The following is a 13,498-nucleotide window of genomic DNA, read 5'->3' on the forward strand; positions in this document are numbered from 1 at the left end:
TCTTATCAAAGGAGTACTACCTTTGAAGTCCCTGAAAGGGAGGTATTTATCCTTATCTTCAAAATAGGCATTCTTTACAGTGGCTCAGATGGTTAAGAATCCTCCTGCGATGTGGGAGACTTGGGTTCAATCCCTGGATTGGGAAGATCCCCTGGAGAAGGGAATGGCAGTCTACTCCATTATTCTTGCCTGGAGAATCCCATGGACAGAGGAGCCTCTCAGGCTCCATGGGGTTGCAAAGAGTCAGACACAACTGTGCGATTTTCACTTTTGGTAGTGGACCCTTTTATTCCAATATTTAAAGCAGATAGACAGTATGTGTTTCATAGACGACGAAGCAGGCTGTTCTGGTTAGCATCAGATCAGATCAGTCGCTCAGTTGTGTCCGTCTCTTTGCGACCCCATGAATCGCAGCACGCCAGGCCACCCTGTCCATCACCAACTCCCGGAGTTCACTCAGACTCACGTTCATCGAGTCAGTGACGCCATCCAGCCATCTCATCCTCTGTCGTCCCCTTCTCCTCCTGCCCCCAATCCCTCCCAGCATCAGAGTCTTTTCCAATGAATCAACTCTTCGCATGAGGTGGCCAAAGTACTGGAGTTTCAGCTTTAGCATCATTCCTTCCAAAGAAATCCCAGGGCTGATCTCCTTTAGAATGGACTGGTTGGATCTCCTTGCAGTCCAAGGGACTCTCAAGAGTCTTCTCCAACATCACAGTTCAAAAGCATCAATTCTTGGGCGCTCAGCCTTCTTCACAGTCCAACTCTCACATCCATACATGACCACAGGAAAAACCATAGCCTTGACTAGATGAACCTTTGTTGGCAAAGTAATGTCTCTGCTTTTGAATATGCTATCTAGGTTGGTCATAACTTTCCTTCCAAGGAGTAAGCGTCTTTTAATTTCATGGCTGCAGTCACCATCTGCAGTGATTTTGGAGCCCAGAAAAATAAAGTCTGACACTGTTTCCACTGTTTCCCCATCTATTTCCCATGAAGTGATGGGACCAGATGCCATGATCTTCGTTTTCTGAATGTTGAGCTTTAAGCCAACTTTTTCACTCTCCACTTTCACCTTCATCAAGAGGCTTTTTAGTTCCTCTTCACTTTCTGCCATAAGGGTGGTGTCATCTGCATATCTGAGGTTATTGATATTTCTCCCGGCAATCTTGATTCCAGCTTGTGTTTCTTCCAGTCCAGCGTTTCTCATGATGTACTTTGCATATAAGTTAAATAAACAGGGTGACAATATACAGCCTTGACGAACTCCTTTTCCTATTCGCAACCAGTCTGTTGTTCCATGTCCAGTTCTAAGTGTTGCTTCCTGACTTGCATACAGATTTCTCAAGAGGCAGATCAGGTGGTCTGGTATTCCCATCTCTTTCAGAATTTCCCACAGTTTATTGTGATCCACACAGTCAAAGGCTTTGGCATAGTCAGTAAAGCAGCAATAGATGTTTTTCTGGAACTCTCTTGCTTTTTCCATGATCCAGCAGATGTTGACAATTTGATCTCTGGTTCTTCTGCCTTTTCTAAAGCCTGGCTTGGAGAATTTTAAGTATTACTTTACTAGCGTGTGAGATGAGTGCAATTGTGTGGTAGTTTGAGCATTCTTTGGCATTGTCTTTGGGATTGGAACGAAAACTGACTTTTTCCAGTCCTGTGGCCACTGCTGAGTTTTCCAAATTTGCTAGCATATTGAGTGCAGCACTTTCACAGCATCATCTTTCAGGATTTGGAATAGCTCAACTGGAATTCCATCACCTCCACTAGCTTTGTTTGTAGTGATGCTTTCTAAGCCCGACTTGACTTCACATTCCAGGATGTCTGGCTCTAGGTCAGTGATCACACCATCGTGATTATCTGGGTTGTGAAGATCTTTTTTGTACAGTTCTTCTGTGTATTCTTGCCGTCTCTTCTTAATATCTTCTGCTTCTGTCAGGTCCATACCATTTCTGTCCTTTATCGAGCCCATCTTTGCATGAAATGTTCCTTTGGTAGCTCTGATTTTCTTGAAGAGATCTCTAGTCTTTCCCATTCTGTTGTTTTCCTCTATTTCTTTGCATTGATCGCTGAAGAAGGCTTTCTTATCTCTTCTTGCTATTCTTTGGAACTCTGCATTCAGATGTTTATATCTTTCCTTTTCTCCTTTGCTTTTCGCTTCTCTTCTTTTCACAGCTATTTGTAAGGCCTCCCCAGACAGCCATTTTGCTTTTTTGCATTTCTTTTCCATGGGGATGGTCTTGATCCCTGTCTCCTGTACAGTGTCACGAACCTCAGTCCATAGTTCATCAGGCACTCTATCTGTCAGATCTAGGCCCTTAAATCTATTTCTCACTTTCACTGTATAATCATAAGGGATTTGATTTAGGTCATACCTGAATGGTCTAGTGGTTTTCCCTACTTTCTTCAATTTAAGTCTGAATTTGGCAATAAGGAGTTCATGGTCTGAGCTACAGTCAGCTCCTGGTCTTGTTTTTGCAGACTGTATAGAGCTCTCCATCTTTGGCTGCAAAGAATATAATCAGTCTGATTTCAGTGTTGACCATCTGGTGATGTCCATGTATAGAGTCTTCTCTTGTGTTGTTGGAAGAGGGTGTTTGTTATGACCAGTGCATTTTCTTGGCAAAACTCTATTAGTCTTTGCCCTGCTTCATTCCATATCTGGTTAGCATAAAGTTTGTTAAATAAGCCAGAATGACTTGTTTGTACTTTAGTATGTGAAAATTTCTTCAATCATTGTCTCTCAGACTTTGGGCTTTTAGTTTATTTATGGTATCTTTTGAGGTACAGGTATTTAAAATTTTAGTCTGGTTAAATTTGTCTATTTTTCCCCTTTTTTGGTTCCCTTTTTTTGTGTGCTTCCCTGCTTCTAGATTATAAAGAATTCTCCTGTATTTTCATCTGAAAATTTTAAAGTATCGCTTTTCACATTTAGGTCTACATTCCATTTGGAGTTAAATTTTCTTTGTTGTGTAGTATGAAAATCTAGTATTTTTCCCCCAGCTCTCAACATTTTTTTAGTACATTCTTTTCCTGGTGAGTTGTAATGCCAAGTTCCAGTTTATACTTGGATTTGTTTCTGGGCATACTATTCTTTTATTGGTTGATTTTCTTTTTCCCTCCATTCCTGCTGCACTGCTCTAGGGTCTGTACTTACGGTTGCCTTGTAAATTCTCGAGGGCTTTCTGTAGTTGTGGTATGGGGGCTTCTCATTGCAGTAGCTTCTCTTATTGCAGAACCTGGTCTCCAGGGTGTTGGGCTTTGGTAGCTTCAGTGTGTGGGCTCAGTTGTGCCGCAGGGGCTTAGTTGCCCCATGGCTTAGTTGTGAAATCTTTCCAGACCAGGGATTGAACCCCTGTCCCCTGCATTGGCAGGTGGATTCTCAACCATTGGATTTCCAGGGAAGCCCAACTACTCTTCTTCGAAATTATCTTGGCTTACTCTATGAGTCAGTTGAGAAATTTGAACCAAATCAGAATTTGAATATGAACTAGTTATTACATGCTGTATGGCATTATTATTAATTTTATTAGGAGAATGGCATTATGGGTATATAAGAATATGTCCACGTTTTAGAGATCCCTGTTGAAGTATATAGGGATGAAATAATACAAAGTCCAACCACAGCATAAAAAAAATGTATGTTGTAGCCAACAAAAAAGAGGATGGATGAAGTAAATATGGCAAAATATTGGTAATTATTGAATCTGAGTGATGATGTAGATGGCTTCATGAAACTAGTCTATTACATTTCCTAAACACAGTAAAAAGTAATGTTTTAAGTTATCTGTTCTTAGCTCCTTACTTTTCTGTATAAAGTTTAGAATCCGTTTGTCAGTGTCCATGAAAAATGCTGTTGTACTTTACATCTAGTTTAATTAAAGAGAATTGATGTATTTATGATATTGAATCTTTCTATCCATGAACATGCTGTCTGTGTTTATTTTGATCACATTTCTTGAACATTAAAACATGTTCAAGAGTGTTTTATAATGTTCTTGGAAAGCTTCATACGTCTCTTATTGGCTTTAATTCCTATGTGCCTTATATTTTTTGGTGCTGTAATAAATAGCCTGTGGAAGTGTTAGTCGCTCAATTGTGTCCGACTCTTTTTGACCCCATGGACTAGCCCACCAGGCTCCTCTGTCCATGGGATTCTCCAGGCAAGAATATTGGAGTGGATTGCCATTCCCTTCTCCAGGGTATCTTCCTGACCCAGGAATTGAACCTGGGTCTCCTGTGTAACAAGCAGATTCTTTACTGGCTGAGCCACCAGGGAAGCCCAAGATAAAATAAATAGCCTACCTTTAAGTTAAAAGTTGTTTGTAGTATATAGGTGGGGAGTATTTTAAAAGGTAAAATAGCTGATTTTCTGGAGTAGGATTTTTTTTTTTTTTTTTTTTTTTGTATTCTTGGCTACATTGTCATTGCATAAAGTAGTAAGCTCTTGTTCTTTAACCTAGTAGTTGGGTTTGTGTGAGACTGAACCTATTAATGCAGTTCACTGTGCTTGTATATAGTAGCAAAAGTTTAACCATTTTCTGTATCCATCACAATCTGTAATTTTCCTTCTTGGAAAATGTGGTCCCTGGGAGCATATTAAGCATGTTATTTATATGTTACATATTTCTTCCCAAGTAGTCTTAACTTGAAGTGCTTGTTTTGTTTATTGGGCTTCCCCTGGTGGCTCAGTCAGTAAAGAATCTGCCTGTAGTGCAGGAGACCTGGGTTCAGTCCCTGGGTTGGGAAAATCCCCTGGAGAAGGAAATGGCAACCCACTCCAGTATTCTTGCCTGGAAGATTCCATGGACAGAGGAGTTTGGTGGGCTACAGTTCATGGGGTTGCAAGAGTCAGATACTGACTTAGTGACCAAACCACCACCACCCACCTAGATTATCTCCCTAAGTTCTATATGTATCACAATCTATAATTTTTCTTCTTGGAAAATGTGGTCCCTGGGAGTATATTATTGGGCATATTAAGCATGTTATTTTATATGTTACATATTTCCTCCCAAGTAGTCTAATTTGAAGTGCTTCTTTTATTAGCCTGTATGCATTTAATTTATTCCACATTTAATCTTACAAAGTTGTGTAATTCAAAACTTGAGGGGAAAGGAATGATAGGTACTTGATCCTTTATTATATTGTTAATTTTGCCTTTCTGACTCGTGATTCCTGCTCCCTCCTTGCCTGCTAATATTAGCTACATATAAGTAGTTATGTATTTTTGCTTTAAGCATTTGAAGTGTTTATGTATTACGCATTTGTCTAAATAGTTTAACACGTTTTTATTGTGTTTTCCTCTACCAGATCAAACTTGGACATAGATCAGAAGCTAAAGATGGTAAGTAACTTATTTCATGTAATCTGACAGAACAGAAAAGGTGGTTCTTCTCACTGAGGAAAAGAACAAAGTATTAATTAAGTTAACAGTGGTTTCTGGGTAGAGTTATTGCAGGTCCCAGAAGACTAACGATAGACTCAGGATAGAGATAGGATATTTGTACTTTTCACCATTTGGGTGTTCAGAGGATATTCAGATCACCTAAGCAGATGGAAAACAGCAAGGTTATTAGTGACTTGTCTTACTGTCTTCATTACTGCTTTAGTTGTTTTCAAGCCACTGTTTTTCTGAGCTTCTGGTTACTTTGAAAATTCAGGATTCATGGAAGTATACAAAGCTCACTATAGAATAAATGTATAGGGATGGGGGAGATTTTTGCATCCCTTCTGCTAAAGCTCTGTTTGAGCGCTAAGTCCTATTTAGTCATCAGGAAATAGTTTCTGTGTAAAGGATCCATCATCTCTCTAATACTAATACCAGGTCGTTTTTTGTTTTTTTTTCCCCAGTATTTATTTATTTGGCTACACTGGGTCTTAGTTGCAGCATGCTGGATCTTTGATCTTCATTGTGGCATGCAGGATCTCTTAGTTGTGGGAAGCAAACTCTTAACTCGCGACGTGTGGGATCTCGTTTCCTGACCAGGGAGGGTCAAACCTGGGCCCCCTGCATTGGGTGCACGGACCACCAGGGAAATCCCATCAGATCTTATTTTAAAATGTTGGGTTTTGTCCTTTGCATTGGGAAAGATGGTATTTAATCACTAGTTTTCTGTTAGCTTAAAGAATCTGCCTCTAATATTCATAAGGCAAGAGAAGAAAAGCTATTAACTTCTCAGCTATAGGCTACATACTTGTGTACATATTATTCCAGGAGTCTTCAGATCTCATATTCTATAGATGAAGTGAATACTTTTTTCATCATTTATCATAGTCTGTCCTAAACTGTTTTAAAAACAAAGCAATATAAATTGGAAACAGGTATGTTATAAAAATTGTTATTTTTTTTTTCCTGAGGAATATTCATTGCTATTTCATCAGAGACTGATCTTTCCCAAAAAATATGTTTATAAGAAGGTTTGAGATTTCAGAATTCTTTTTCACTTTTTTCTTTGCCTTTTTATCTAGGTATAAATAGAACAGCCTTAAGAGAGATAAAATTATTACAGGAGCTAAGTCATCCAAATATAATTGGTGTGAGTATGATCTAAGTTTCTGGGGTTTGGGACCCTGCCTTTCCAAATGTGGATGTTGATTGAAGGCTCAGGAAGGAGTTGTCCTAGGTGAGCCTTACAAAAAGGCTGAAATGTATTTTTTATCCTAATTGTTCTTATAGGCAGTGTTTTAAAAACTATACAGCTGCTGAAATAAATTAAATATGGGCATACAGGCTGACTTTATCAGAAATTTTGAAGTCTAGAGAGCTCTAGCATGTGTAAGACCTTGAGCAGTTTCCCTTGAACTCTGCCTCATAGTCTCTACCTCATAGGGTTGTTATGAGACTAGTTCACTGAATACACGTCTAGTAATGGTAACTCACTCCAGTATTCTTGCCTGGAGAATCCCATGGACAGAGGAGCCTGGTGGGCTACAGGCCATGGGCTCACAAAGAGCCCGATATGACTGAGCAACTAACACCTACTTACCTGGGATAATGTCTGGCATAGGGAACACACTCATTCAGTGAATAATAGCTATTGCTGCTGTTTGTTGGATTTTCTTAAGTACCAAGGTTGGGAGTTTTTCTAGATTATAGGGACTTCAGTGAGGTTCTCATTAATTCATTACTTAATTATAATTCCTAAAATTTGGAGGGAGAGGTTAAGTATTGGTGATTTTTTTTTTTTTAATAGTAAGGCTTAATATCTTGTGCTTCAAAGTACTAATTCCTAGCCAAAAATGGATAAATATTAAATTTAATAAAATTATTTAAACTTTACAGTCCAAATGCTTAAGTTTTTAAAGATTAAAAACTTAGGTATAATGTCAAGTATTTATTAAGAGTATCACATGTTGATTTTTTTTTTAAATTTTGCTTTGTAGCTCCTTGATGCTTTTGGACATAAATCTAACATTAGTCTTGTCTTTGATTTTATGGAAACTGATCTAGAGGTAAGACTAAGATTTCTGGAGAAATTTATTTTCCTGTTTATCAAAAGAGAATCTAAATGTTTATTTTCTACCTTTGAAGAAGGTAGTCAAAAGAATGCTTAAATTTTGTTGAAATCTAGATGTGGTCTTAAGTCAAAGATCTTCTGAATCATTTACCCATATTCCCAGTGTTACATACAAGATTTGGATTTCGATAGCATTTGTTGTCTGCCAAGTTCCCAATACCTTATTAACATTACTTTTTAGAAAAATAAGTGTGTGGCTTTGGAGGGTTTGGAACTTCCTTGTGGTATTATCACAGACTGTCCTTTTGAAAACCAAGTTTCTTTTTGAGAAGAATAAGATTTTAGGCTTTTCATTAATACTAATTGAATCTCAATGATGGACAGTCTGGAGATGTGGAACAAGTGGAATTCTTATACACTGCTGATGAGAATGCAAAGATACAGCCACTTTGGAAAAAACAGTTTGGCAGTTTCTTACACTAAATACACCCTTAGGATATGATCTAGAAATCCATCTATATATTTATTTATCCAAGAGAAACAAAAACATGTCCACACAGATGTTTAGCTTTCTTCATAATGACCCAAACTGAAAACAACCCAAATGTCTTTCATCAAGTGAATGTATAAACAAACTGGTACATTTATAAAGTGGAATACTATTTGAGAATAAAAAGAAACAAACTATTAACATATGCAGTAGTATAGGTAACTCTCAGATACGTTACACTAAAGGAAAGAAGCCAGGCTCAAAAGCTACTGATGCTGTATGATTCATGTATGTTTTTTTTTTGGAAAAGGAAAAACTAAAGGAACAGAAATCAGATCTTTGGTTGCTGGGGTTAGGAATCGAGGGGAAGATTGAGTAGAGAGAGGCATGGGGGAGTTTAGGGGAAATTGTAAAACTGTTTTTGGTTGTGGTAGTGGTTACACAACTGAAGTGTTAAAAACTGAGATTAAAAGTGTCTTTCACCTATTTGAAAAAAAGAAAATTGCATTTTTAGCTCGTATAACTAAAAGTCTGGGAATAAACTGACTTGAATCATAGTTCACAAATAATGCTAGCAGAACACAATTTTTCACTTGTTCTCTGTTGCCTCGTTCATGGGTAAAATTTCTCAATATAGTGGCTCAGGTGCTTGTAGGCTTCTATCCTTAGAGCTTAATAATGCCTGAGGAGAGAAAGTATTTTGTTGCCTTTGATTCTAGCTCAAGTATGGCTTGGCTTGGCTCACATTTCTATCCCTGAACTAGTCTGGAAAGCAGGCTGTAGAGTGGTGACGGAGCATGCCTGGATCATGTGTCCGCTACCTTTGGAGGCCACAGGTAGTGCACAACGTGTAACCACGTGGACTAAGCTGGGAACCCGAGGTTTCCGAAAGGAATGTTGAATGCTGTTATCAGGAGGGGCTGTATATCCTGGGGCAAGTGAAACGGCAGATGATTGCTACATGGATGCCTAAAAACAAAGCAGTAGGAGACAGTACTGCTTTCCTTCTAAAGAGACTTTGCCTAACCACATAACTGGGAGTTCTGACCGTGCTTCCTAAGGAGAGTTAGGCAAGAATCTCTTTTCTTTCATAAAGAATCTCCTTTATGAATAAGTCCATCTTTTGTCTATAAATGATTTGATATAGTAGAATTTATTTGGAATGATAAAAGCGTACCTGTATACTGTCTGCCTACTTTACAGGTTATAATAAAGGATAACAGTCTTGTGCTAACACCTTCACACATCAAAGCCTATATGTTGATGACTCTTCAAGGATTAGAATATTTACATCAACATTGGATTCTGCATAGGGTAAGGTTTTTAACCAAGTATGATTGTGTCTTTATGTTGTAGTCAGACTTTCTGCAGCCAGTTTATTACACAAAAGGCCTAAGTATGTAAATTATAAAAGTAGAACTGGACTGTTCTATCCACCCTTCTTCCTCTCTGCGCTCCTTCAGTTAAACCAGGTGGCGCTGTGAAAACTCTGTGTTACTAGGTGGAATTTAGAAATGCAAGAGGCCAATTCCTTCATTTTTTTCATACTTGAAGAGTTAAGTTGCTGACCCAAAAGTTACATTTTTTTTTTTTTTTTGAGGTCAGCAGCTGTAGTGACTGACAAGAGTATTAGAACCTAGATATTTTGGCTTGAAGTTCAGTGTTTTTTGTGCTATACTGTTATAATAGAAAACAACAACAGTGGGCGTCTGGATTAAATTATACAATGCAAAAATACTTCTGGAAAAATATTTCTGGTAGCTCTGAAACTCTGGGAAGTAATGAAGTAAAATTTCTGAAATGGCTGAGTCATTGTTAGGAACATTCAGCTACTAGAACAAGGCTGATGATTTAGATAGGTAGATGTTCTGTAGGCATCCTATTTATCAGTACATAAAGTAGCTAAAATATATATAATAGTAATTGTCATACTTAAGCTTGGAATTCCTTTTAGGTTAAGGCTAATATCTTTTTAGCATTGATTGTGAAGACTATATTCTTCATCTTTTATAAACACATAATGTTTTTATTTACTAAAGTTCATATATTGTGGTGTTTATTGTTTTGGGCCTCACGGCTTGTGGGATCTTAGTTCCCCAACCAGGGATCAAACCGGGGCCCTCAACAGTGACATGCAGAGTCCTAACCGCTGGACCACCAGGGAGTTCCCTGTATATATTGTTATTGAATTAATAGCAGCAGCTGTTTTTTGAATGCTTACTAGGAACCAATCATTACACTAGGCTTTTCATAGGAAATATTAAATTTAATCCTCACAGCAAACCTGTGAAGTATATAAATTGAAGTTCATTGAAAAGAAGTACCTTGACCCAAGGCCTCACTAAGAAATATAGCTAATCTTATTTTGATTTTTAGGATTTTACATCAATGAAAAAAATTTTGGTGGTGGTTAAATTTGGAGTGTTACCTGTTTCTGCTAGATTTAAATATAACTAAATGTATTACTATGATGCTCTCCTTCACCCCGCTTATTTGTTGGTTTAAAATCTCCATTATATAGGACCTAAAACCAAACAACTTGTTGCTAGATGAAAATGGAGTTCTAAAACTGGCCGATTTTGGCCTGGCCAAATCATTTGGGAGCCCCAGTAGAGCTTATACACATCAGGTTGTAACCAGGTAAGGATTCCTTAACTAACTAAAGCTTGTATTGTGTAGGATATTAATCACAAATGAGCCTCATTTGGCTTCTTTGAATTTTGGCTGAGTTCAGGAGTTATTGTTGGTATCTTATTAAACAGTGAAAAAATATTCAGCCCTTCTTTCTAATGGAGTTGAATTAATTCAGTCCCCAGAGATTTACCTAGTAATTTGGGGGGACTAATTTATACTTCTTACACAGTTTAGTTAGGTAGGTTGGAACTATAGTGGCTGTTCTTTTACATAACCACCTGACTTGGGGGGGGCCTGTGTTTATTTTATTGGTCAGTTCTGATTCCATATTTTATATCATTGAGTGTGAATGAAAATTCCCTAAACAAAGCAGTGCTTTTATTTGGATTTTTCATTGCTAATATTTTCTGTTTATACATAAAAAGTATAAACAGAAAATAAAAACTAAAAATCACATTATATGGATAGGGACAGTAGATTTTATAATTCTTGTCCAGATGGCATTTGTTAACTTCCCTGACTCTTAAGAATCTGAGACGATCTTCAGATTTTCTGTCCTTTAAATTACTTTGTCACCTTCTTCCAAATAGATCTCATTGAGTGTCAATCACCTGATCCTAGAGTATAAAGTAAGGGATATAAGTAGTTGTTCAGGTAATTTCTGGAAAAATTAGGCCCGTCGTTCAGGAACTCTGGGAACTCAGGAAAACAAGGACCCACATACATGAGCGTTGCGTTTCACTGGTTTTCATCTACCTGTTTCTGACTTTCTCTACTTTGAAATCAGACACTACTAATAGGTCAAATTAAAATGAGGACTGAGAATTAACAATTTAGATTAGTGATAGGGATATCTTGATAACCTAGACAAGAGCAATTTTGGTGGAGTGGTGTGGGATGAAAACCTGACTGATGGAGTTAAGAGAAGAGTAAATGGAGACAGTAAGAACATACAACCAGAGAATGAGGGGTGTTAGGGGCAGCAGGGTTCAGAGAAGTTTTTGTTGTTTGTTTCTTTGTTTTTTAGTTTATTTTTTTAAGGCTATGAAAACAATGGTATGTTTAACATTGATAGTAATAAATCTAGTAAAGAACAAAAAGCTGACTGTTGTAGGAAAAAGAGAATTGCAGGAGCAATATCCTTGGAAACAGGCAAGAGTGTTGTATCCAGTGCCCAAGTTGAGGGACTGACTTTAAAAACACTAAAGGCTAGTTATGTAGTTATGAATGGGAAGGTGGATTGTGAGTGTGCAGATGACTGTTGGTGAGTCTGTAGAAATTTTTTTTCATTACTTGCATTATTTTAGTGAAGTAGGAATTAGAAAATCAGCTAAGAAGTAGGATGGTATTTAGGGTTTTGGGAGAAAGAACATGTTCATCGTCTAAAAGTGAGAGGATGAATGGACTGAGGGTGAATTTCCTGCAGCAGTAAGGAACTTTTGATTTTATAGCCAATTTTTCTGAGTTAATATATCTGTAAAAGTACATTTCATCAGTGTATGATGTTTTTCTGAGGAGTTTTCTCTAAGAAGTACTTTACTAATTCCACTCTAAAATGACAATGTTTATTTTTGTTCTCCAGGTGGTATCGGGCCCCTGAGCTACTGTTCGGAGCTAGAATGTATGGTGTAGGTGTGGACATGTGGGCTGTGGGCTGTATATTAGCAGAGTTGCTTCTAAGGGTGAGTCTTGAGTTGATGTACACTCTTCAGTATTGTTATAGGTATTTGTTCTTACAATTTGTGTAAACATTATCTTCTCAGAGGTAATTTCCCAGAGGTAATTACCATCCTTGAAATAAGAAACCAACAAACAGGCCAATTAAAAAAACCTCCACCAAGTACAGCCTGTTTATTAACACCATTTAGGACAATAAAGGTTTATTATTGCTCATTCTGTGTTCTGAAATTCGACCGTCATAAAATTATTGGATTGTAATATGGTACTATCTCTAAAGCAACTAAAAGGGTTAGGATAAACGTCTGTATTTCTGGGATCACTGGGGAAGTCCCACCCTTAGACTAAGTTTTTATTTTTGTTATTGTTTAATGTTTCTTATTAAATTTATCATACTATTTGTGTAACAGCTATCACAGATCATCTTGAAATATCTGCTTCTTACTTTCTTTTAGGTTCCTTTTTTGCCAGGAGATTCAGACCTTGATCAACTAACAAGAATATTTGAAACTTTGGGCACACCAACTGAAGAGCAGTGGCCTGTAAGCTTTCATACATGTTCTTTGAAATTTAGAGTAGTGTATAGTGCTATAACATGAATATTACTTAAACAAATGCATTAATTGTCTTAATTTACTAGTAATAATTACTCTTTGCAAAATTTACACAAAGTAAAAGTTAAAATTGTGATATACCATCCAGACTCCTATATACATATAGCCCTCACCCATCCCAGTAATTTCTACCCCAGTGTTAATCATTATTTTGCTGTAAAGCCTTGCTGTGAGGACACACGCCCACATAAATACATATGACTTGCTTTTTCTTTGATTCTTTAAAAATGTGATCACACCATGTAAATTTTTGCAACCAACTTGCTCCTAATATTGTTCACATTTTCCTTTTTAAGTTATATAATATTTCATTTTGTGGCTGTTTCATGTTTATCAACATCTTGATGGATTTATTTATTGCATTTTCACTAACACAATGAAGGTTTATTTTTGGTTTTGTTGTTCATTATTCCCCAACCAGAGATTGAAGTTGGTCCTCCAGGAAAGCCTGGAATCCCAGGCCACCAGGGAACTCATTATTTATTTTTAACCTATTAAATTATCTCAAAAAAATAAATCTGTGATAAAATTTATTACAGTTTAAGTTGCTAATTTTATGTATTACAGTTCAGTGAAATTCTCACTTGTTCATTATAATTGTAGACCTTTTGATTTTCCTT

The 13,498-nt window shown here is 37.2% G+C and overlaps 1 protein-coding gene across 3 annotated transcripts in view; it reads left to right on the forward strand.

The window, feature by feature from the left end:
• The window catches only part of CDK7 (cyclin dependent kinase 7), a 31,477-nt gene that overhangs the window by 5,095 nt on the left and 12,884 nt on the right, over positions 1-13,498 (forward strand). Inside the window, exons 3-9 of one of the 3 annotated variants that reach the window (XM_005889355.2) lie at positions 5,317-5,350; positions 6,475-6,542; positions 7,390-7,458; positions 9,157-9,267; positions 10,475-10,593; positions 12,170-12,269; positions 12,720-12,806. In XM_005889355.2, the coding sequence (XP_005889417.1) occupies positions 5,317-5,350; positions 6,475-6,542; positions 7,390-7,458; positions 9,157-9,267; positions 10,475-10,593; positions 12,170-12,269; positions 12,720-12,806 (588 nt within the window). Of the gene's footprint in view, positions 1-5,316; positions 5,351-6,474; positions 6,543-7,389; positions 7,459-9,156; positions 9,268-10,474; positions 10,594-12,169; positions 12,270-12,719; positions 12,807-13,498 lie in introns of those variants that run through there. The other 2 variants (XM_070357554.1, XM_070357555.1) reach the window with 2 other exon arrangements.

Source organism: Bos mutus, chromosome 20 (assembly GCF_027580195.1).
Source record: "Bos mutus isolate GX-2022 chromosome 20, NWIPB_WYAK_1.1, whole genome shotgun sequence".
Classification (NCBI taxonomy): Eukaryota; Metazoa; Chordata; class Mammalia; order Artiodactyla; family Bovidae; genus Bos; species Bos mutus.